Source organism: Ursus maritimus, unplaced genomic scaffold (assembly GCF_017311325.1).
Source record: "Ursus maritimus isolate PB19 unplaced genomic scaffold, ASM1731132v1 scaffold_7, whole genome shotgun sequence".
Taxonomy (NCBI): Eukaryota; Metazoa; Chordata; class Mammalia; order Carnivora; family Ursidae; genus Ursus; species Ursus maritimus.
The window spans coordinates 61771509-61795956 of record NW_024426885.1 but is presented as its reverse complement, the minus strand read 5'-3'; the positions used below and the strand labels follow the sequence as shown (position 1 = coordinate 61795956).

The following is a 24448-nucleotide window of genomic DNA, read 5'->3' as shown; positions in this document are numbered from 1 at the left end:
CTTTCCCTAAAGTAACTTTTGTCCTGCTCTTTTGACCTTCTGCAAACGAGTGCACGTGGGTACCAAGAATGACATTTTCTAGTAATTTGGACATCTCAGCCCTAGAACTACCTATCAGCTTCTGTGGCCTTGAAGAATGTCAGCAGGAGCAGTGTATTCCCTGTGATGTGGTTTGCAAGATACCGTAGAACGGAGCGAGAAGGTTTTAGGATCTTCGCCTTCAGCCGAGCTTGTACCGCCAGTGTCTTACGTTGGCACCCTGCCCCATACCTCCGAGGTGACATCATGTGTTTACCCCAGTATGTTCTGTACCTGAGCCCAGCAGGATGAAGCTCCTTCCCATGTCATTTGGAGTTACTAACGAAGTACGCCTCTGGGAATTTTACAAAACTCATACAAATTGTTCTGAAAGAACAGCACCTCCAGTATTTCTCACCACGGAAGGTCACTCAAGACTCACAGTAGGATCCACAAAACCAAAGAGGAGAGGAGCCTCTTCTGTATTTGATGGTCACTGACTTCTTAGGGTTTTCGAGGGGACCCGTTCCATACCCCTCCCACCAACGCTGCCGTTCAGACTCTTTACAAGGAGGTGGGTCATCCTTCCGTCGTTGGTTTCAGTGGTGAGTGGATGAGGCACCTTCCGCGGTCAGCCCCTGGGCATTGGTCTAAACACCCGGGTCTTCTCAGAGTCTTGGATTACAGTTCTGCCTTGGCTGCTTCCAACGGGTCTGCAAGACCACTTCAACCAAAAGAAAGAGACTAGTAGGTCTGAAGTATGGAGGGCTTGTGTGTGGACACAGACAGACAGATGGAAAGTCTCTACAGAATGCACAAGCCACCTCTGGGACCAGGACAACCACTAGAAAGGCATTTATGTCTTAAAGGGGTCTTTCCTCATGAAACACTGTCAAAGAGATTACGACCCTGTGACCATCTGATCGCTTGTTGAACTGGAAACAATATTTCAGGTGACAGTTTGGCTTTATGACCAAGGCCCCTGTGACTGTGTTTTGCCAAAGTGTCTCAAGCAGACGATTTCTAACCATGGATACGTACCGGCTTCCCGCAGCTCCACACAGCAGAGCTTTCTAGAGTGAGAACCCCTGGATTTGTGGTCTGCATGGCTGGAAGAGAGTAATTTGCCCATCACCATCGAAAGATTGCTCTCTCTCAATAAGAACATCAAAGCCAGCTTTGCAAGACTCTGTTTTTTAAGGGACAGAGGATCTCATGGCTTTCTAAAGACAGCAAGAGTCACAGGGGGAAGAGGCTACCGGTTCTCTGAAGATGTCTTGAAAGCGTCCAACCAAATCCTGCCATTTCCTTGGAATCATCTTATGGCAGCAGATGTGGGCCCAAGCCCACTCAAGGGGTGACCTGTACAAGAAAAATCTTCTCAGTCCAGGCCTCTAGTGGAAGGCCTCCACAGATAGAGGGCAAATGACTTTTCACATTCTGTAAGCACTTCCGAAAGGCCAGAAGTATATTACAAGTGGTTTATATTCTAAAAGGAACAAAAAGAGGGAATCCATGGTGTGCCATATGTTCTTTCGCTTAAATCACAAACATCCCTTTGATATTTCACAAATGTGATACTTGTATTATTTTCACTATGTTTCATCCGGCTTGGTCCTCAGAACCACCCCCAGGAATTATCCTTCCTGTTTCACTAGGAAGAAGATGAGGGTCTCCTAGCAAGTTGGTGACCACATCAAAATTAGACTGTAGCTTTATCTTTCTTGCTGGTTCATCACATCTTGCTGCCCCAGTTGAAGGCTGGATTAGTTATAACTCAGTCCAGTGAAAGGATGTGGTTAATATCAAATAGGTGGTGGTTCATTGAAAACATTAAATGTGGATTCTTTAATGAGCACTTCCTCAATCACTTTAGAAACCCCAAAGCTCCTAGTGAACTCAACAAGTAGAAGGTGTTTGGGTTGGGAAAAACAGATCCAGTAATTAACTGTCACCATCAAAATGTTGCACTTTCTCAAGGTCAACATGAAGACCAGCTCCTGTTTAAATTTGCAGGAGGTCAAAATGTTAAATTAAAATGAGAATATTTGGGGTAAATGTGAAAATATGTAGAAAGGAACTTGGCCAGGTCCTACCCAGAAACAGAGTAATAGCCTAAAGGGCTCCTTTATGTTAACTGAAGAAATGTACGGAGCTAGCCTGAGAAAGACCATTGCTCACTTCTTACAAAGCATATCCGCGTGCCCCTACCCCCCACCCCCGAGAGGAGAAACCTGCTGGCTCACCCCCCAAGGTTCAGGATGGAGTTCAGTAGATGGCAGCCTGGCTTTCCCAGGAAGCTTCTCTGCAAAGCAGGGAGTCTGAATGACTTTGGGCCTGGTTTGTGCACCTGGTCCGAGCTTTCCTTCTGTTTCTGGGTGTTTCTGCACAGTTTGAGGCAGAAGGTTAGGCAGCCATCTAGACACCAAGGGAATGCTCATTCTCCCGTAACAGTGGTGCTTCTAGCCTCATAATATAAATAATACCCCATGATGGCTGCAAATTTAAGACTCTGCCTGTTTTACATACAAATCTTATATCTACTCCTGTGTGTGCAAAACCAGGGTTTGGGGTGAGGCAGACCTGAGTCTAAACCCAGAGCTCTGCCCCCATGAGCTGACTAACAAAGTCCATAACCTGGCCGAGCTTCATTTTCCTCAACTGTAAAATGGCGTTACGGACCTCCCTTTGACGGTTGTCATGAACGTTTGGTGGACTGTGGGAAGCCCAGGGCACGGTACCCAGCTCATTGTAGGGCTGCAGTTGATACTGGTTTCCTTCCCTTTGCTCAATGCACAATAGAAGGCATGGAGCCCTGTTACACTTTGGAAACCACCTAGTTTTATCTTGTGTTCCTCACTTGACAGACCACGTTTCTAAGCTGTAGGTCCTGCAATGCCCGCTAGTGAACTATGCTTTGAAATGGAAGTGTGTCTTGACTATGGATTCCATTTTTTAATGAGTGTCAGTAAATTTTAGCTGTTTAATACCACAAGCCCTAGAATGAGGCCGCCTGGGTTCAGATCCCAAGCTCACCACTTACTAACTTGGCCATGATCCTGTGGCTGTCACTCATCCCCTCTGTGCCTTAGTTTCCTTGTCTCTAACGCAAGAATAATCACGTGCCTCGCTAGGGTTGTGGACATAAAGTGGATAATACCTCAAAAAGTGCTTAGAACAGAGTCTGGCTACATCGTAAGCACTCACAAAAGGCCAGGGGCAATACAGGTTAAAACTGGAATGATTTTCTGATTTCAAAAAGCCATTAAGTTAGAGATTTCATCAGAACTTGAGACTCAGTCTAAAATCTGGCAGTGAGAAATGATGACGACCCAAAGTTTCACGGGAAGTCCCCCTTAATGTGATGTGACAAAGTACTAAAGTTTGAAAATATTGTAAGTAAAAATTGTACGTGGAAAAATGTTTTAGTCTCATTTCCACAGCCCCTTAAAAACTAAAATCTTATCTAGGGACCCAGTTGAATGAGTTGTACAGGAAGTTTTATTTTTTCCAGAACCAGTCTAAAGATATTAACCTCACATGTTCACTTGAGAGAATAAGTTAAAGAACGCCCTTGCAGGAGGATACAGTTCCCTTTTATAAATAAGCATAGCCTTTTATATTCTTAAGGTCTGGGAAGGAGACGCTGAAGGGAAAGAGAAAAAGGGGTCAAAAATCTGAAATGGAAAACAATGTCAAATATGTGGGACATTTTTATTCATAACATTTCCCCAGCACTTGCCCTCTTCTCTCCGATGTTAGATATGGAGATGTAAAGACTATCAGAATGTACACATTCCCCTTGCACACTTGAACTCAAAGTCTGACCCTTTGTACTTCCCCCTTTTACAATTAAAATAGCTCAGCAACTTAGCTTTATATTTAACAACTATCAAAGGCCTCTTGTAGAACATGGCAGTGAGGAGGGAACATTAGGTTAGCCGCTCAGTTTGCCGAGTTCCATATTCACCTAGAGTGTGGAAGGAACGACATCTGGCACGTTGGCCGCCATTAATTTTTTAATTATGGTGCTTTCCACTTACTCTTCTTGGGTTTTTAGCTGACCTCTGCTCTTCGTGGCAGGTTAATACCTCCTCTTACATTCTCAGAGCTGACCGAAAAGCCAGGAGCCCTCATCAAAGAGGGGGATCTTTTGTTTCCTACTGAGGGTGTATCTGGGCATCTCCCCCAAGTGAGAGACAGAACACACCTTGTTGGTGTCCCTGATGCCAACGTCTGCAGGCATGGATGTGTTTTTTTTCAGGTGACTGGAAATAGTAGCAACAAGAGAAGTTTACTATGAAGAAATAAACTTTCTCTCATGTTGATTCAAAGTGCGAAATATGGAACTATTTATTAAGAAGACAGGGTTTTGTTCAATGACGTTAACAGATGGTGCCCCTTGGGAAAATAAAAGTGTGTAAAGAGGCAAAAGAATGGTCCCACCAGATGCGGACACTGTTTCTGGTTTCCTGTCAACGTACTTGTAAGGACTCTAAGGCTGGCAGAGTTTGGCAAACCGTGGCCCCCTCATCACCCGTTTCTATAAATAAAGTTTTATTGGAACACAGCCATACCCATTCACCTGTGTGTCTGTGACCGCTTCTCTGCTAGTTGAGTAGTTGCAACAGAGACGATCCGGCCCCACAGGCTGCGAGGTTTACCACCCAGCCCTTTCCAGAAAGTTACCACCCGGTGGTCTGAAACAATTCGTATTCTAAAAAGCTGCTTCAGGGCTCAGCCCCCCCAACCCCCCACTATGGAAGCTATCACTGGCTGTGTCTTTGTGAGTCTTCTGAGGCGGTACTTGACTTGATGTGGCATATTTTTTCCCCCTTTTCCAGGTGAAATGTGAGGCCAGGTCAGCCTTGTCCAAGCCGAAGAATAACCACAATAATTGTAAAAAAGTCTCCAATGAAGAGAAGCCAAAGGTTGCCATCGGTGAGGAGTGCAGGGCCGATGAACAGGCTTTCTTGGTGGCACTTTACAAATACATGAAAGAAAGGAAGACACCGATAGAACGAATACCCTATTTAGGTTTTAAACAGAGTAAGTATACTTGTTTTCATTTCTGAAAGATCAGAACTGCGCCTATTCTTTAAATGGGGAAAAAACTTTGACTCAGGGTTATGTTGCAATCCTCATCTGGGGATGATGCTCTCTCTGTTTATACTAAATCGACAAATCATCCGGCCCAGGAATTTTTCTCCCTGCCCCTTTCCGCTACACTGTTCCCTTCTGGGGCAGTGGCAGTGAGATATTTATAGGCTTGAATCCACTGATTATGACTGGAAATAGACATGTTGAAAGTTTCTCATCTTCTGTTTTGTCAATCTTGAGTGTCTGTAACGCCTTTCTTCTGAGATAATAATATGACGTCGCTTTATCAGGCCCACATGTTGCCTGCAAAAAGGCAGTTTTAAAGAGGAGGACATTCAAAGATGGACAAAACAACCCGAAAGAGAAAAACGTATTTTCTAAGCCCCAAATTTGTTAAGAGATAACAAAAACCTGACTTCAGAGGAAACACAAAATACTCAGATTTGAACCGAAAGCCCAATTTTGGATTACATTTAAGCGTCATAATACATTTTTAAGTGGAAAAGGAAACTCAGCTGAGCAGAATTCCATAGAAAAAGAGAAGAAACCCAGATCCGGTCCTGATTTCACAACCGAATATATATTTTGCCTCTGTCTGGATTTTGCAGCACACAAAGCAATGAGCCCCTGGCTTGAAATAGTATTTTCTCCAAACGTATCTTCCTAGATTAAAACCATGTGTCATTTTGATGAAGAATGTCAAACCTGTATGTTTTACATAACAATTTACATACCTAATAGCAATTGGCACTGATTGCAAGAGAACACTCGCAGCCATTATAAACTTATATAACTACGAATGATTACAATGTTTGTCTGAAAACTGGTTGCTTGAAATAGAAGTAAAATTAATGTACTATGAACAGCTTTGTTGCATTATGCATTGGTTCAGATTAAATCAAGGCCGAGGCAGGGCTCTTGATAGCTTTGAAATAGTGCAAGGTTCAATGAGGCTTTTCCAACGTGTTGTGTCAAAGAGCCTTTTTTTTTTTAATTTTAATTTTATTCTTCATTTCCCTTACCAAGGAATTACTTGAAATTCAATTTTCCCCTCTTGTAAAAGAGTCAGATCCATAGCAGTCCCATTCCATGGTGTTTGGGACAAATGAACAGGCTTGCTAGCAATTTGGCCTCGTTTAACAGCATAAACCTACGCAAGCCCTGCAAAGAGAAATCTGTTCTAGAAGAGTATAGATTCGAAACATCACACAGGCAAGTTAGGGGACTAAGTGGTCTCAGCACTCCATTCTTCTGTGAATGAGTATCTTCCTTCCCTTTGATCTGTGATGTCATTGTGACTTCAAGGGTAAAATAGGTGTCTTCCTACTGGTTACAAGGCACCTCATGGTAGTGAAATGCGGTATGGGATCTTCATATAGTGCTGCTATCAGACATTCTATTGAAAAGGTAATCATATATTAAAGTGGCTGGTGTTTATTGATTATGGTAGGTTCTTATCTGAAGGAAGCATAGTATAGTATCCTTTAATCAATGGCTTCTTTCTAAGGGTTGAACAGGACCAACCCTAATTTTGAAATCTCACACTTTTCCCCAAGGACGCTGTAACTTAGCTTCCCTGGGTCTGCTGATGGCAACAGGACTAAAACTGTGTTGTCCTTTATCCCCAAAGTAGAACCATTTCCGTATTTGTGACTGTTTCTTAAGAAATATTTTAAGTGGTAATAATATATCCTCTGGTTGAATGCCCTTTGGCAAATTGTTTCCTAAGAACTTAGCTCTCTGGGGTACTAGTGTTTTGGTTTTGGGTTTTGTTTTTTTTTCTCTTTCTCATTGAAAATAAAACAAAACAAAATGTTTTAATTGACATTTCTTGGAAATATGTTAATGCAATGCTTATCTAAATACTTATTGTCCCTCTAACAGTTAACCTTTGGACTATGTTTCAAGCTGCTCAAAAACTGGGAGGATATGAAACAGTAAGTGTTTAAGCAACTTAAATGAAATAATTTTGCAATCTAACTCCCCCACCCCCTCTCTGACCAAACTGGAGAAAATACAAAAGCTAACCGTCCCTGACTGCCTTCTCAAATGGCTCCACACTTTTGGGGGTTTATTGGGCCGCTTTTGGAAATGATCCCAATTAGTTCCAGGTTTGGCAAAATTGTAAACTTGTCGTAAAAACTACAAGTGGAAAACATATGTAACTCTCCCCTGTCAGGGAAATTAGTTGGGTCTGTAATTTTTTCCCATGTTGAGAAAGGGCTATTATTGTACAACAAGCCAAGATTGCATAAAAGAAATTTCCCTTGGCAACATACCTGACATCTGTTCATGTCTAATATGGGAAATGTATTAAAGGCTTTCAAAAGTAATCAGTATTGGCCATTAAGGAATAGAATGCAGCAGAATCTTCTCTTATTCTGGGGCAAAGAAGCTTTATTAGACAAGGGTCAGTGCCGCATAAACAGGAAGTTATCAAACTTATTCAGAACAGGCTCTGACACTCTTTATCAGCTAATTCTAACTGACAGGAACGGGTTATTTTTAGCCCACAGGAAAATTTTGATGGCCACGGATTTTACAGCATGTATTTTGAACCAATAAAACGTTAGAGCAACAAACTAAGATTAAAATCTTGAAAGAAGAAGAAAGAGCTGTATTAATATAGCACGCAGAGATGAAATCTGTAATAAAATCAGTTGACATAGGAAGATGTCGTCATTGGAAATATTTTCTCCTCCACACAATGATCAGATTAAGTTGTGCAGTTTCTTCTGCAGTGAATAAGAAGTTATTTTTTTTCCTTTCCTTATGAAGTAACCTGGGCACTCTCTGTATCATACTAAAACGACAGTAAGAGACACAGAGTCAAGAAAATGAAATTCATTTTTAGTCTCACCGTAATCACCAGTGTTTCTTGCCAGATAGAGCATATTGTTCCACGAACTAATATAATGGCTTGATGTCAGGGGTTTGGAATGGGAAAAGATGGCAAGCATGATGTGATTCGGATAATCTGGTATTTACTGTAGAGTTACCTGCTATGAATTCTGACTCAGAACTCAAAGATGGGAGTAAATGCGTGTGTAAAATGTTTATTTAAGACCTGGGATATACGTACCTGTTTATAAAGCAGTATGATGTTCATATGAGGTATTATAAAACGTGTGTTTCATAAACATGAATTTACTTAAATATTTGTTTTACCAAGCACCCCCTGTAAAAATAAATAATGTAATTTTTCACTTGGTTGGATCTGTTGATAGTACAAAGAGATTGACTCCTTGCCACGGTGGCTCATAATTTTGCAAAACCTTAGGCTAATTATAGCTTTTGTCCATGTGAAAAAGATAACTTATTCAGAGCTAGTCCCAGGGATTTAGGAGTCAGCCCCATAGCCTAGATTTTTAAGTCTAATGCTTGATGTTAAGAACAGGAATACGCATTTGTATGAGCTGCAGATAAGTTACGTGATACTGCACAATATTATGAAATGTCTTTTTAAACCCAGAAATGTATTGTTGTTTACTGATAGGGAGAGTTCCAACAAATTTCACAGAATCCGTTTTTCCTGCTTTTGTATCTTCTGTATCTTCACAAGGATCTATTTTTCTCCATGCAACAGCAAGTGGGTGTAGAGTACACAAAAGAAACTTCTGATAAGTTTCAGGGCATTCGCAATATTCTGAACACATAGTATTTTTTCTTTTGTTGAATGCGCGAAATAACAAATGACCGTGCAATCAGCAAATCACCGGAACACGTATTCAGTACGTCTTCTGTGTTTGCGGCATTGTGTGGGACCCTCTGGAGGATGGACAGATATCTAGGCCAGGGGTTCTGGTTGCTTCCAGGAGAGGCGGTGATTATGATTAAGAGACAAGGTGGGAAAAGATCCATTCCCTGTTCAGGTAAAGTACTATTTCATTCAGAAATGAGGGAAGGAGGACTTGTGGCCCTCAAGCCATCTGAGCAGAATTTTGGAGGATAGATGGAATTTAGACGTGAATGATCGCAGCCTTCCAGGAAGAGAAAGCCAGATGGGGAAATAAAATGTGGAGGTAGAATGATGTTGGACCCAGTGAGTTTGAGTCATGTGAAGTCAGGTGACCAGGTGGCTGGGACGAGTGACCTCGAAAGCGAGTCCAGAGAGGATGGAGCCCTGTGAGACAGGCTTTTGGATGGCAGCCCCTGGAATTATTCTGGAGGCTGGCTGGGGCAGGGTGGGGGGTGTTGGTGGGGAGAGAGGCAGAGAAGATTGATAACAAGCTAAGGGTTCTGTTTGGCCCCTCGTTCCGCCTTCACTGCGTGTGTACGTGGAGCCCATAGAGAGAGGCTGGGGGGTGCATCTGGAGACCGGATCGGCATCTGGGAGATGGGATCAGCATCTGCCTCGCATCTGGTTATGTCTGAGCTGCAAGCCTCTTCAGCCGAGCCACAAAGAGGACTGGCAACCTCTGGAATTGCTCCTTCCCCCCTTCTCTCTCTATTTACCCATCAACTCCCTCATTGTTCATGGGGCCCCTGCCATTCTTCACCCCCAATTTTTTCATCTCCTCTGAGACAGCAAATCTCCTTAGCCTTGTTAACTATAAAATCTACTTCCGGGGTCATAAACTAGATGAAGCCGGTTGGTAAGATTTCTCCTTCCTTCCTCCCTTTCCCCCTCTTTTCCTTCTCTCCTTCCTTTCTTTTTTATTTTTCTTCTAATGCTTCCTACTACCTTGCTGTCCCTGTAGGCCCTGCGTTTGGCGACTCCCATGCTATGTTGAAGCTTTTGAATCCCCCAAGTACAGAACACATGTTTCTGTTGGTATATATTGACCAATAAATGAAATGAGATGTTCAGTGAGAACTCCGTTCTGAAGTCAGTCCAGCAGATGTATGAATAAGATCCTGTCTGAGGACTTACGTTGTCATCGCTGTGTTATTGAAAGACATTTATCTGTCAGATTATCTGATAGCAGAAGCAAGTGTAGACTTGTCATTAGAGCTCAAAAGAGATCTTGGAATCTTCTAGATCCGTGGTTCCCAAAGGCCACTCAAGAACTAGGGCTCAGATTTTCAAAGGGGAACTTTAAAGTATACGGAGCTGTCTAGACCTCCCCACTGAGACATTAACTCTGCGGTGGGCCCTGGGCCTAAGAACCTGAGAATCCTTTTTTACAAGCACTCGGGTGATGTTAATTCAAAGCTAATGGTAACAGTGACTATTCCCGCTTCACCTACTGGCCCTGTGGCTCTTCGCTTCACGATGTGGCCCCATCTAAGTCAAGCATCAGAGATTAGAAAGTTGTCTTCACGCCATTGCTAAAGAAGCCTGCCAGAATATTACCACTGCTTTGGCTGCAGAGCAGCACAAAGTTTCCAGCGAAGGTTTTTCCATTTGGTAAAGTGGTAATCCAGCTAAGTCAGGACCCGATAAGCCATTTTCATTTTGGATGAGGGAAAGCGTAGCATCCAAACCTTTTTGTGTTTTGCAAATTGGCCTTGGTGCGGAGAAAGATACTTGCCCTGCTCCGGGCCATACCCTCATTTTACAAATGAGGAAACTGAGGTCCACTGAGGTGAGATGAGTTGCAAGGGGTCATCTGGGACTTCTGCTGATTCTGACTCACTGAGAACTTTATGCACAACTGCCACAACCTCCACAGCAACACTGGAAAGAAAGAGATACAGAAATGACCATCCCGTGTGTCTTCCACCCCCAGCAGTCTCTTCTGTATCCACCATGCTTTCTCCCTAGTTGGGGGATATTTTGGGAAAGCCTCTAATAGCCTACCTTCCTCAGTAGCATCTTTCAGTAGGTTCTCTGTACCTTCCCTGAGCCTTACCCGACACACTAACTACTAGCTGAGATTTTATCTGATTCTTGAGAAAAATGTGTGAACTTAGGAGTTGGGTCAAGAAGTCTGCATGATGTAAACATTCAGTAATAGTAAAAAATTGCAAGTTTAAAATTTGTAGATGTATCTCCTCTGCTGTTAACTTGTGATTGGATAAAGACATCTCTCTGGAATCCCTTCTGGTTATAAAAAGAGGCCATCTTAATTGGCTTGTTTTTGTTTGTGGTTATAAACTATTCCAAACCTTCTGGTTTGAATTGCGGATTATGGATTATTTCATTGCAGTCCTTCACAACCCTCAAATTGAATTAAAAAAAAAAAGAGAGAGAGAGGAGCAGAAGTTTTATTTTAAGCCTTTATAAGCATTGACTAATGGCTATATTCAGTTCTCTTGGCCTCCTCTGCCTTTGCTGGAAATGAATTTTGTGTCTCTGCATCCTTAGGTTTAGAGATCGTAAATGTATTGAATGGGTTTGATTCCCTAAAAAACAATATCCTGGCATTTTGATTGGCTGGCAGCGAGAAACCTTCCTTTACAATCGTATACCCCGCTTCTCCTCCCAAACATTTTAGAGCAGGGTCACCTACAGTTGAGGGGGCAGAGCTGGAGACAGCTGCCCTGAGGAGCAAAAGAGGTCTTCATTTCAGGGTCTGGTGAAACAATTAAAGCTCGAAGAGTAGCTTGGGTATTACCAGGATGCGGCGTGTGGAGGATGGTGTGCTAAGGTGATTTCCATTTGGCTAACCATGTGAGGGTGAGCCAGAGGCAAGATCTGGGGAGAAGGGAGAGTAGGGAAGTGGGTCTTGAGAAAATCTTATCCTAGAGGCAGAGGACCGTGCAAGCGGTGCCTTCTAAGAATGCCAGTTAGCAGCTCCGTCTCTGCCCACGGGTGAGACAGAACCATTATTTCTGATCTGGAGGAAGAAGTCACATGTCTTCTTGCTGGAAGGATTAGGCTTTGACACCAGATTCTGGCTTTGACATCATTTCAAGACATCCTCTGAATCTAACCCTAGTACTCTGGACGGACAAAGCCTCTTGCTTAATTCAGAATTCTCCAGGCCAAGGATGATGTCATGTAGTTTTGAAAGGCTCCAGTTCCTGGAGTACTACCAGGAAAAAAAAGTCATCTTCCTTGAATTCAGTCCGCCCTCAAGGTGTCCCGAGAAAGAGGCTGTTTCTCAGAGCAGCCCAGGCAGCGCTACATGCAGGCAAATGTTCCTTTTGACTTCACATCTGCTGCATTCTTAAGCCATGGATGCACTCAAGTCCTGCAAGATTTCGGATTGCTGTTTCCTAACCAGGCCACAAAAATTCCAACATTATTTCATCCCTGCAACCTCGAAGGTAAAAAAAAAAAAAAATTGGGAAATGATTTTAACCCAAGCCATGGCCTTGGAGCTTTTTTTTTTTTTTTTTTTTTTTTTTAAGTAACAGGATTTGTTCCTCAAGTAAGCTATAGATGGGACAGATTCCTTTCCCACCCACTGGACCTGCTTTCTTGGCAGACGTGTGGAGGGTGAGTTTCAGGTTACCTCTAAAACACCTTGGGTTCTAAAGAGCCATTTGAAAACCACTATATTTAGAAGCAGTGAACATACGTGAACATAATAGGCATACAGTGCTTTTCACAGTTTCTTGGGTCTTACCCACACCAGGGAAAGAAGTAACTGCCGCGTCTCTTCGAGGTGAGATGAAGTCTCCACGCACCCAGATTGGTTTGCTTTACTCGGGTGCGGTCGGCTCCGTTTGTCATCTTGCTTCATGGTCAATCGGATGGGGTTATGCTTCCTGCGAAATTATGAACCCTGGAAAGTAGAAACTTCTCTTTCTTTCCATGATATCTCCCCACCCTCAACCCTCCATCCTCCACCTTCCCCCTCCACGCCTCTGTACCTGGCCAGTGCCCTCCGATGGCAGCCAGTAGACAATGACTGATGTCAGGAATCCCTATCATCTAAGCAGGGACCGAGCAGCAGTTGACAAGGGAAGCACAATCCAAGAGAAATCATTGCTTGAATGAGTTTGGCCATTTTCTTTAGGAAACAAAGAGCCAGAAGTTCTCTGTATCCTTAAAAACCTAAAATAATAGAAGGTCAGGTTGAAATGGGACCATGACCAGGAGACCCCAGCTTCACTGAAGAGCTAGTCCAACTCACCCCATGGCTAGATCAGACTTTCCAGCTGAGTGGAACCGGGGGCTAGATACTGAGAGGCAGACATTGGCTTTGCCCCAGTGGGGTTTTAGAGATAACACACAGAATACAACCCGAAGCAAATGCATACTTCGGCCTGAGGAACCCACACTAGTGCAGGAGGCACCTTTGTACAGCTGGGAGCGTGACGCCCCGTCGCTGGGCCAGGAGGAGTTCTCGCCTCCTCTCCTCTCCTGACAGGGCCCTGGGACCCACCGTGGGTTTGGACAACGGGAGGATTTAGGCACTTCTCGCTTTAAAGCCCGTGGACAGCGTTTGAATTAAGAGCGCATCTGGACACAAAAAATGGAGATGTGTACCCAGGAGGACGGTGTACTTAAAAGCATAAAAGCATTTAGCAGTTGGAAAGAGCACATTTTATGACTTTCCTGTGGAAAGAAAATATCTCAAAATGGCCTGATTCATCCAGGCCGGCCGGTGGAAGCTCGGTAAACAGGGACCCCTTCCTGGAAGGCCCAGCCCTTGTCTTTGCTCCAGATGGACTCTCCCTGGTAAAAACTGTATTGAAACACCAGAAGCCACTAGCAGGGGCTAACGCAGACCACTAGCCAGCTGCACGTGGCTTACGAATGCCAAGTGGCCCTTGACGCTGGCCCCCTGCTGCCACAGTTTCAGTCCTAGTGTAAGGAAGACTTTTTTCCTCCTTTTGATAATTCATTATTTATTCTTAAAGAGGTTTGTCATTTCTGTGATAGGCGAGTGTTGAACAGGGTACTACCCCCTAGTCTAGATGACGGGTATAAGAGGGGGGCCTGGTCAGTTTCCACACATTAACTATCCCGCCATCAGTGGTCTCTCGTTCATTACGTTTTTCACACCTATATTATTTTGTTTATCTGTGTGGTCCCTTGTTTATGCTTAGTATCCCTCCCCCCAACACACACACACACACACACACACACACGGATGTGGTCATGTTCGGTGTTGGGTCTGGTTTTCGTTGTTGCATCCCAGATGCTAGCATAGCACCCAACAAATGGGAGATGTTCAAGAAATGTTTGGTGAATGAATGGTTGAGTGAATGGATGGATTCCAATATAACTGAGGTATATCTATGATTCAGTGGTGAACATAATAGAGAACGTCTGTTCTAACTGTATACACCCGCGGTCAGGGTAGAAGGAGCCATAGTTTTACCGGGTGAGAATAAAATCTCAGAGCACTGTTAACCTAACCCATCCCCTTGGATTCTTGCTGACCTCGTGGTTGTGCTATTTCTCCCCTAGTAAGAGACCCACAGCTCAAAGTCGAGGCCTCGTAGCAGAAGCTGTGATCTCCACAGTCCTCTGCCTCCCATGGAGCAAAGGTCCCTAGAGTCTGTCTTAGCACCCTGCTACACACGTGAACTGTTCACCAGCTCATTCTGATGGAGAGGCTGTTTTGATGTAGTGAAAAGAAAGTCTGCTCTTGGGATCATAAGACATTGGTGTGAGTCCTGACATGGCCATTCTACTGCTGTGTGTCCTTGGACAAGTTGTGTGACCTCTCTGTGTCTTCCTTCCTTCCTCTGTGATGAGAATCCTACCATCTACCTCACAGGCTGATGGGAGGATGAAATGATATCATGCATGTGAAAATACTTCATAAAATGTGAAACAGTGCACAGAAGAGATACAAGGATGACAAGAGTGATGGTTTCCTCTGAAGTGTGTGCAGGGACATACTTAGGCTGTTTTCTGGCCCTGCTGGGCTCCCCAGGGCCCACACAGCTCATCTGAGGGAGGGAAATACGGAGGTGTGTTCCCAGGGGCCTCGGCGTTCTAAGGACTTTGAGGAATAACAGAGACACACGGGAGGGGGTCCAGTTTCGCTTCTTCCTTTACACGGATCTTGAACAGACCAGCCTGAAAGTGTATTATTTAAAAGATTGGAGGGAGATCGTAATTAAATATAAAATAATTACTAAAATATGTATTTTGAGTGTTTTGAAAGGGGCTTGAAACCATTTATTATCATCTAGACCAAGCTATAAATAAAGGAAGATTTTATTTTTAGTCGTACCTGCCAGGAGATGCAAGAGGTGGTTCTGTCTAGAGAGAACTACGGAAACACATTGGTTCAAGAATGCTTCATGCGAAATTGAACAATGCAAACCTCCCATTGTCTCGGGGTCGAGAAGGGTTTATAGAAATAAAAGGGCTTTTACTTGAAATGGAAAAGGTGCCATTTACGCTATAATATTTAACCGCCCCTCCCCTCCTCCTTAGATTACAGTGACAGAGCCCCTGTTTGTGAGTTGAGATTTTTTTTTTTTCCTCGGCTTGCTGCCTTTAGCCCCTAAGTGAACTCGGCTGGCAGAGCTGCGGGTATATTTCAAAAGAAGCCCCGGGCTCAGATTGTAGCCACGGCCACGGGCCCCTCTGCCATGCCCTGCCCCCTGCACATTCCAATAACAGAGTTTTCCTGTAACTGTTCAGAAACGTTCACAAGGACCTCAGAATGTGCTCTGTCTCCTCTTTTCAAGGAAATACTCGACTTGCTCGGATGTAGTAAATGACGTGGTTTCCCCAGATTAATCATTTGCCAGATCATGCATCTGTTATTTTGTAAAATCTTAATTTATGTACAAAAATAAAATTAAAGAAAGAAATTAAACAGGACCATACTACGCCATTCGGTAGATTGCAAGCTGCCGGGTTCTTTTCACCCAGCAACCCAGTAGATAGAGCTTGTGTTTCCGCTTTGGAATTTGTTTTGGTAACATTGGATAGATAGCCCGTTTTCCTGACCTAAGGGAATAAAAATAAACAGGTTGCAACATACACAGTTTCAGATTTGGGTTTTGTTTTGGCGGTTAGAGGAGCTGGAGTAAAAATATAGCCGGAGATGACTGCAAATTCCATAAGCGATTTGATCAATTGAATTAATTTATGTAGTCATTTTATTTAGTGTTTGAAGTGGTCAACACAGCACACAGGTTAAAAATCAGAAGATACAAAAGCAAGTTTGGTGAAAAGCCTCTCTCTTTTCCTATATCCTTGGCCGCCCATTTCCCCGCCCCTTAAGCAACCAGTGTTCATTCTGATTGATTTGAACTGATACTTTAGCCGAAATCTTATTTTATTTGGATGCTTTATCACATGACCTAAAGGATCAGAGTATGAGTTTGGGTCCTCCGGGGGAAATGGCTACATAAAATATCCAGGGAGATGCCTTAGAGGAAATGCTCTAAGAGTGACACAATATAGAACCCAAAGCAGAATTCCATGTTTATTGTAAAGAAAAGTCCCATGAGTGCGATCCCCCTGTGAAACCCCGAGTCTCCCCGTATACTCATTTGGACTTCTCTGTCTCTGGGTTTCCAGAACAGGCTGTCCTCTTCTGCCTGTTGCATATGTATTGAATCCTGGCACTGTGAATCTCTTACGATGCAAGATTGAATTTCCCATTGCCATCTTTTCAGATAACAGCCCGCCGCCAATGGAAACATATTTATGATGAACTAGGCGGTAATCCCGGGAGCACCAGTGCCGCCACTTGTACCCGCAGGCATTATGAAAGGTAAGAAGCCCTTTCTTGGAAAGTCCTTGCTTAATTAAAAGTGTGTTCATTGGAAGAAGCTTCTGGTGAAGGATAAGATAAGGGGAAGCCTAAAGGACCTTTCTGGAAATAGAAATTATCCTCTGGCATTTTACCTTGCTTACAGCCTTGTGATTTTTTTAGGGGGCGTGGCTTTCTCAGGTTACAGGGGCTAAAATTAGATGTTCTTTTACTTTGGTTTTATCCTGTGACCACCTATTTGACAATACGTTTTTATTTTTTCCCCACAAGCCTAGATTACTCAGTACGTTCTCCGTAGGTTCATCCACGGTGAGAACCTTCAGCTTCTGGAAATCCTAAGTCAGCAGTGTTGCTATGGGTTTGCCACGTAACTGTATTGTCATTGAAAGGTTTTCATGTTGAATGTATGCATATTGAAAAGTAAGCGTTTCTTTACTAAGAAAATTGGCCCCAGATAAGATCCATTGGTTTCCCCCCCCCCCCCGATCTTGGTATTTTTTCTAATACGCCGATGCTTTTGACTGAGAAAATCCTTTCTTGCCAAGCTTTGCATGGGTGCGTTTCCTACCACTGGCAGCTTCTCTCAGAGGGTGATGATCAAGCAGTCGAGGGGTAAGGCCGCGTTAGCTGCAATGAAGGTTGTCTCCACAGGAGCGTTTCCTCTTTGCATTAGGACTGTGGTTGCCCACAGCAGGGCAGGCCTGTCTGCAAATTCATGCGCTGCCCTAGCTCCGTGCTTCCAGGCCCTCCGTTTGCTAGGGTCGCGCCAGCTTCTTTATCCCTGGCATCTCCCTGCCGACATGTCGACTGACTCAGCAACCTGGTTTCAAAATCAGAGCTTGGAAGATCCAAGCAGAGGGGTGTGTGTGTGTGTGTGTGTGTGTGTGTGTGTTTTAATAACGGTCATGGATGGGATGAAGTCAAGACACAGCTGAACAAACAGGCCAGTTAGCTTGCTAGTTGGAAGGGTAAGGCCGAAGTGCTCAGTGTGATGGCAGCTCTTTACAAGTCCGTCACTGTTCCAGCTTCAGCCCAGATGCTCAGCCCCCGCCTCTGGATCCTCCACGTGTGTCTCCCGCTAATCTCTCCAGTGGATCACCTCTTCGTCATAGTTTGCTAAGTTCAGTTCTGGTTTTTTCTGCGTTGCTTTGTGCGGAGGGCCTCTTTCGGCACAGCCACTCGATGACGCGTAGAATGTTTTTGTAGGTATAATCGTAGGAAACTAGATTGGGCTTAGTAGCCCATGAAAAATCCCCACAAAGTAGTCCCAAGAGATTGCCTTCCTTGTCGGGGTAACGATCCGCAAGGATTTTTAAAAATTGGTAACCGGACTTTGAATTATTACTCTTCCTAGCATTGTTTTCAGTGTACGACCTCCGTTTTTCAAATGTGAGTGTCATCTCTGTCAGTATTTAAAACAAAAACGTACCTTCTCACTGGACATAACAGGGGCACTGCTGACATCCTAGTACAGAATAGCATCGGTACGTCGGGTGAGTGCTGTGTAAAGAGAGCTGAAGGGAACACGTGCAGCTTGGTGTTGACTTCTGAGTCAAGGCTTTGATCAGAACGTTTTCATTAGAAACACTGCCTGTGTTTTCAAAGGGCTTCTATTCTGATAGTGAACCCACCGTACCTCCATCTTCAAATGTTCCCAATACCCGAACCATCAAACTTCAAGGACCAGATAGCCATTAAAATTTGCAAAAAGAGCGTACCTCAACTGTTAGCTAGCTCGCCCAGTTAAAGAATGAAAATTAATCAAATGTATTACGGAGCATCACATGGTCAAAAAAAACAGATTGGGTTTGGGATGGAAAAAGGATTGGATCTAATAGAGTGAGTGAGTGTGTGTGTGTGTGTGTGTGTGTGTGTGTGTATGTAATTAACTCAAGCAGTTATGTGGATAAAAATAGCCTCAATCTTAAATGAAATACCAGGATATATTCTTGTGAAGACTGTGTACTTTGTTTCATGATTTACCTTATCTGGAGTAGTAGGATCCCAGATGCTTCAGTCAGTCAACATGGAAAATTCTAGTAGAGATACCTCAAACTTTGGCTACTAAGAAACATATCTAAGTTTCTTTAAAAATGTCTCTTCTCTCCTCATTCTTGTACATAAAGCAATATTTCATAAAGGTTTGGTCTCCCACTGGATTAAATTTTTTGAAAAGCTATGTCACCCACTCTGCTAAATCTAGCATTTTTTGGGACTGTGTGTATCATTCAGGATCCAGTAAGGAAAATAAAAACCACACCTGGTATTCAACAAAAAGAATCCACTATAGGGAATTACTGAAACAAAAGTTGTAAAGCACAACGTTAATATGGAGGAAATAACCACAGGTTTCCTAGAGTCAAGAGAATAGGAGAAAGGGGGTTAGGGTGTTGCCACCCAGAAGTTTAGAGAGTATGTCCCACAGAGCTGGGGTTCAGATCCCTCCCGGGGAGAGGATCCCAACCAATGCTGGTCGTTACTGAGCTCAGAGGTGGAGCCCCGCAGAGCTAGGCTCAGACCTGAGGAGGCAGTGCTCCCTGGCTGGTGCTGGACCTCAGAGCAAATGCCATGAAACTGTTCTGGGATTGTTGACAGAAGCTAGAGGCTGGAACCAGCTGCTGCTGCTAAATTACTTTTGGGCTGGCCCTAAAATGAACAGCAAGCAAAATAGAAAGAAGGAGTCCTTCCTCCCCTCCCCTGGCCTGCTAGGGCCCCGTTTGCAGGACCCCAAAAGGAAGACAGCTGACCAAAGAGACATGTATTCTGCAGAATCCCAATCCCGGCATCACTAAGCAGAGCACAGAAGAGTAGATTTGGGGCTGAGACAACAGTCAACTGCCAAGTGGGACCCCCAATTTGGAAATCCCTGCACAGAGCCAGAAACCCAGGTTAGAGCACAGCTGTCCCAGGGGCAAGTAGCAAGGTCCTTCATCCTTCCTCGTATATCCTTTCACCATCTAGGCCCCTTTCCCATTGTTCTGATCAGATACAAGGGGTGCCTTGAGTAGTTAGTAGTTAGTAATAGGGAAGTACTAAAATTTGCAGATAATTGACTTTAAAAAAAAAAAATGAGACTCCAGGGGGCACCTGCATGGCTCAGTCCTTGAAGTTTCTGCCTCCAGCTCAGGTCATGACCCCAGGGTCCTGGGATCGAGACCCACATCAGGCTCCCTGCTCAGCAGGAAGTCTGCTTCTCCCTCATCCTCTTCCTTCCCCTGCTCATGCTCTCTCTCTCTCAAGTAAATAAATAAAATCTTTAAAAAAAAAAAAAGTGTCACTCCACTTACAACTCTACCAGTCTCAATCATTTTGAGTCAGTCATGATCTGAAGGGAATCACCCTTGCTCCTGTGTGTTGTGGTCGGGAGAAAAGTCTGGGGACAACTGTTCCAGCTGTCTTATGTCCTACTTCTCTTTAATGGTTCTACCAGAGAAGGGCAGAGGACATCAGCTCATCCCAGGGACGAGAAACAGCTCTGCTGTTTCAGCCAAGGCTGAAGCTCTTGGCTAAAACTGTGCCTAGGGACTTGGCAGAATTTCATTCCTTCTTGCTAGTTACAGGCTACGCTAACACAAAACAGACAGGACTAGATTGGTGAAGGGCCACCGTTTTCAAGAAGGTTCAAGAAGACGAAAAAGATCAGGATGTTGTGGGCAAACCTCTAGTCTGGAGATGCCCGTGGACATGTTTTCAAACCTTGCTCATCAGATCAGAATGACCGAGCTCGTCCTGTGCAACCAGTCATCTCGTCTCCTTCTTTTCACCCCAATATGTAGACACGGTCCTTTTCCTATTTCCCTACCACCAGCTTTGCTTGCCTAGAAGATGAAGAAGAAATGAGTGATCTACTATGCTTTATCCGCTGATATATTTTTCATGTAGTGCGGTTCATGTTTCCAGTAAATGTTTTCATTTTCCAACAAGAAAAAAGTAGCCGGTTCCTCAGTAAATATTACGTGTGTATTAGTTGGGCACTTTTGGTTTATTAATGAGTGTAATAATGAAAGTGTGGGTTGTTGAAAAGAATCAATGGGTGTTTTTATTTAAGGCACAGCAGAAATGGTACAATGCCTGTGAATGCGTCATTGTCACTGATGGCCTGACTCGTCCGAACTTGCCTCTGATTGGTTTAAATCAAATAGGTCCAAGCACTTCATAAAAATGTCTTTGTCAGCCTGGTTTTGCTTCCAAACCTATTCATCTCTGTCAGTTTTTAATATTAGTACCAGGCTCCTGGCCATAGTCCATTAGTACTGTACTTAATTGCTCACGTTAACAGCTGATCACCAATATAAAAAGCATTAATGTTTCCCCGTCGCGAGACTGTTGCTGTGTGGATGTGTCTCATGAAGTGTGCTTATTCTGGACCCTTCTTGCTAGGGATTTCTAGTGAAGTTACTACAGGTCGTAACGCAGAGAAAAATGCCCACCTCTGGCTGGGCTGGACCCTTCTACGTAGAACATTTTCTGTCTTGTCTGACTCTCCATTTAAGGTGTCCCGAGTCACCTTTCTGAGTAAAGGAATAGAAAAAGGGAAACGGTTATGTTTATGGAATTCTCTTAGCTTGATTTTCTGGAATAGTAATTCACTCTAAAGACTTTGCTTTCATGTGCAGATTTGTTTTCTTCTTTAGAAAAATGTTTCTTGAGCACATGCAAGAGGCAAAAAAGAGTCTTCACACAGAATACCAGACTACTGGTTTGAATTTTCCTGAACAAATTGCATGGCGTGTGTCTGAGGAGTGCATGAAGTTGTTATAAAGGATGGAAAAAGGAACATTAAGGCAAAAGGACTTCATGACGTGCTTTTCTGAGTATTTAGAAAATCAAGATCATAAACAAACGTATTTGTTTATGGGGGAAATGAACAATGAGGCTTCATCTTCTTACATACGTAATGCCCAATTTCAAATTCTCACCTTTCGCTTTTCCCATGAGCATTCCCCTGGCAAGACTGTCCTGCCACGGGGCTGGGGTGCCTTCCTTTGCCGTGACTTGGGGTGAGCCAGACCAAGCCGGATGCATCCAGGCGGGACCCAAGTGACAGTCAGCTGAACGTCTTGCGTTTCTCCTGTGAAGGCAGAAGGCAGAGCGTGGGAGGGTCACGTTTTGAGTAAGATAAATATGCGCTCTAAGGTAAATGCCAAAAAGATATCAAGTTCTAAGGAACGCAGCTAATCATGTTGTGAGAAAAAAAGTCAAGGGGGGAAAGTTAGGTGACTTACAGTTCTCTTTATGTCCAGGACACGATGTGATGTCTTCTTGCTCATTTTGATACCCTTGAAGTTAGTCAAGACCCAATTCAGAAAGACACGGGCAAGATCTCAGCATTTGAGATCTGAGAGGTCCTTAGTCATCCTCTAGACCAGGGTTCCTCAAATGAGGCTTTCTGGCCTGTCTGTGCTCTTGCGAGCGGAACAGTTGCAAATGAGCATTGCTATACTTACGTTTTTGCCAGAATCATTTTATGTCCATTGAAACTAATAAAACATTGGGGCTTATATTTTATGTGCCTTGCTTTAAATTTCATTTGTCTACTAATTCATTTTCACGAATTATGAATTTTATAGAAGTGTCAGTTGGCAACAGACAGGAAATGTAGAAATCTAGTCCTTCCTGTCAGGTCGCTGAAGAAGCATGGCTCCACACCACTGGTCACAGACTCAGGTGTTTATGGGGGAAGTGGCATAGTGGGTGCAGGTAGGAGAGTAGGAAGCTGGCACACACAGCCCACGCCAGAGAGCCCAGTGGGATCAGCCAACACCCTTGCCTGGGCAGATGGAGTCTCAGTACTGTCGGACCTTCCATGTTTTCTTGATAACTTTTATGTGAAGTCACCTGACTTACAAATACTAGATCCAGTATTTCTGAAAATATTTTATGTAAGTTAAACTAAACACACCCCAGGGCAAAGGTAGCCTATAGGCTGCCAAGTTCTGTGAGGACTGAACCTTCTTTGGCACTGGGCTAATCCAGTCTCTGTGCAAATGCCCTGTGGTTGGGGGGCGAGAAGGAAGAGCCACCATTGAAGGTGCTTTTCATCTAACCACTCTGCCACGTGCTGAGTGAGACACCTTCTGTGGCTTCCCCTTCATTCAACCGTGCCTGCTGAGGCTGACTCTTTCTGCACATGCCATACCCTTGGTGATGGGCCTCCCTTGGCTCCTCTCTCGCTTCAAGTGCTCCTCTTCCATTCAGCCAAGCCTCAGAGCATGATTTGTGGATTTTCACCAGCTTGGCCTGCTGTCATGTAGATGCCTCCAGTCTTGTCACTCAGAATTCCCAGAGCGATTCCAGGGGTGGCATATAGTACTTCTATATGTAGCGGTACCAGTCTGTCGACATAGCCTAAGATTGCATTTGAAATTGGTAAGAGGCCCTCTCCTGGTGGCTGGTTTCTTTCTCTGGGGTAGGATAGATTTGCCATTTGAGTGACTGCCTTTTTCCTTCGCTGCTGCCCTCAAGAGCCAATGGGGTTTTTTTTGAAAGTCTACCACGTGCACAGCGCCCTCTGAGATCATGAAAACGCATGAACCAGAGAGTCTGGAATAGGGCTGGCAAACAATGAGGAGGTGCCCATGCTACCACATTCATGGCAGATCGCAAAGGGAGCACAATACTGCCTTCCATGAGCCTGAGCTCAGCTTCAGAACTCCTCTCAGCATGGCGCCCCCAGGCCATTGCTACCGACTCACTAGAACCAGAAGGTGCTGTGATCCTTGGCTTACCTAACTTATCATACGATCCGACTCATAGTCCATACATAGATGAAAGAGTGTTAGATATTTAAGGCTATAAGAAACCTCAGGTGAGTAAGTAATTGATACAAATAACAAGTCAACAGGGATCAAAAAAGAAGAGCGAGTTTTCAGCTGGAATGAGCAAAGTCTTCCAGGAGGATCTAGAATTTGAACTGGATCTTAAAGAGTTAGGTTATAACTTGAGAGATCATCATCTATTGCCTAAAATGTTCAGGTGTAGAATTGGAGACTGGTGAAGATACTAATTTTGAAGGCAAAGATCATGGGCTCTTGCTTTCCCAGAGTCTCCCCAGGGCACCCAGGACAGCATCATGAACATATCAGGGACTCAGGAATTAGGGGTTGAGTGAATTAAGTGAAATCCAAACAAAAAAGGACAGTTTCCTCTAGGAAATGTGTGTCAAGAGGTAGGGAATAAGGTGGTAGAAGAAACTGTCAGGTGAATACTCAGGCTGAATTTCCAAACTGGATACACCCAAGGCAGGTATTACAGTTTATCTTCTCAGTGTCTATTGCCTGTCTTACCCCAAAGTCCAATGAGTAGACCGTGCCCCATCCTCACCCATGGGCACCCATGGTGGGGTTGACTGGTCTATGGACTTGCAGCTCCTTTCTAAACACTGCCTCGGTGATGGGGGCCCTGGCCAGTGGGCACAGCGAGGAACATCTCTGCAGCACTGCCACGCACGCCCTCTCATCAACCTTTTCCCCAAACCCGCAGCAGGCCTCCTGGCTCTTACCCACAGCCAGCAGCCCAGGGAAATCGAACAAGGTGCCGAGACTGAGCCAGGCTGAGGCATGGCCACCACTCTTCCATCTACACCCCACCAGGCTTGTTCTTGGAGACCTGCAGAATTTCTCCCAAAAGGACAGTCAGATAACTTCATAAGCAAAAGCCTCCCTCTGTATCACTCAGCGTGCTTTAAATGCTCTGATACCTTTCCAATGCCTGGATATTTCAAGAAACTTTTAAAAAGGAAAACAAAGCCCTCGCCAGGCCCTGGAGTAGAAAAACTGGTTTCTGTTTTAAAAAAAATAAACAAC

General features: G+C 44.1%; 1 protein-coding gene across 2 annotated transcripts in view; it reads left to right on the top strand.

Annotated features, from left to right (window-relative positions):
• Positions 1-24448, top strand: part of ARID5B (AT-rich interaction domain 5B) — a 176170-nt gene that overhangs the window by 134343 nt on the left and 17379 nt on the right. For both annotated transcript variants that reach the window (XM_008695923.2, XM_008695924.2), the window contains 3 exons: positions 4863-5067; positions 7003-7055; positions 16546-16643. In XM_008695923.2, coding sequence (XP_008694145.1) covers positions 4863-5067; positions 7003-7055; positions 16546-16643 — 356 coding nt within the window. The remainder of the gene's footprint in view (positions 1-4862; positions 5068-7002; positions 7056-16545; positions 16644-24448) is intronic.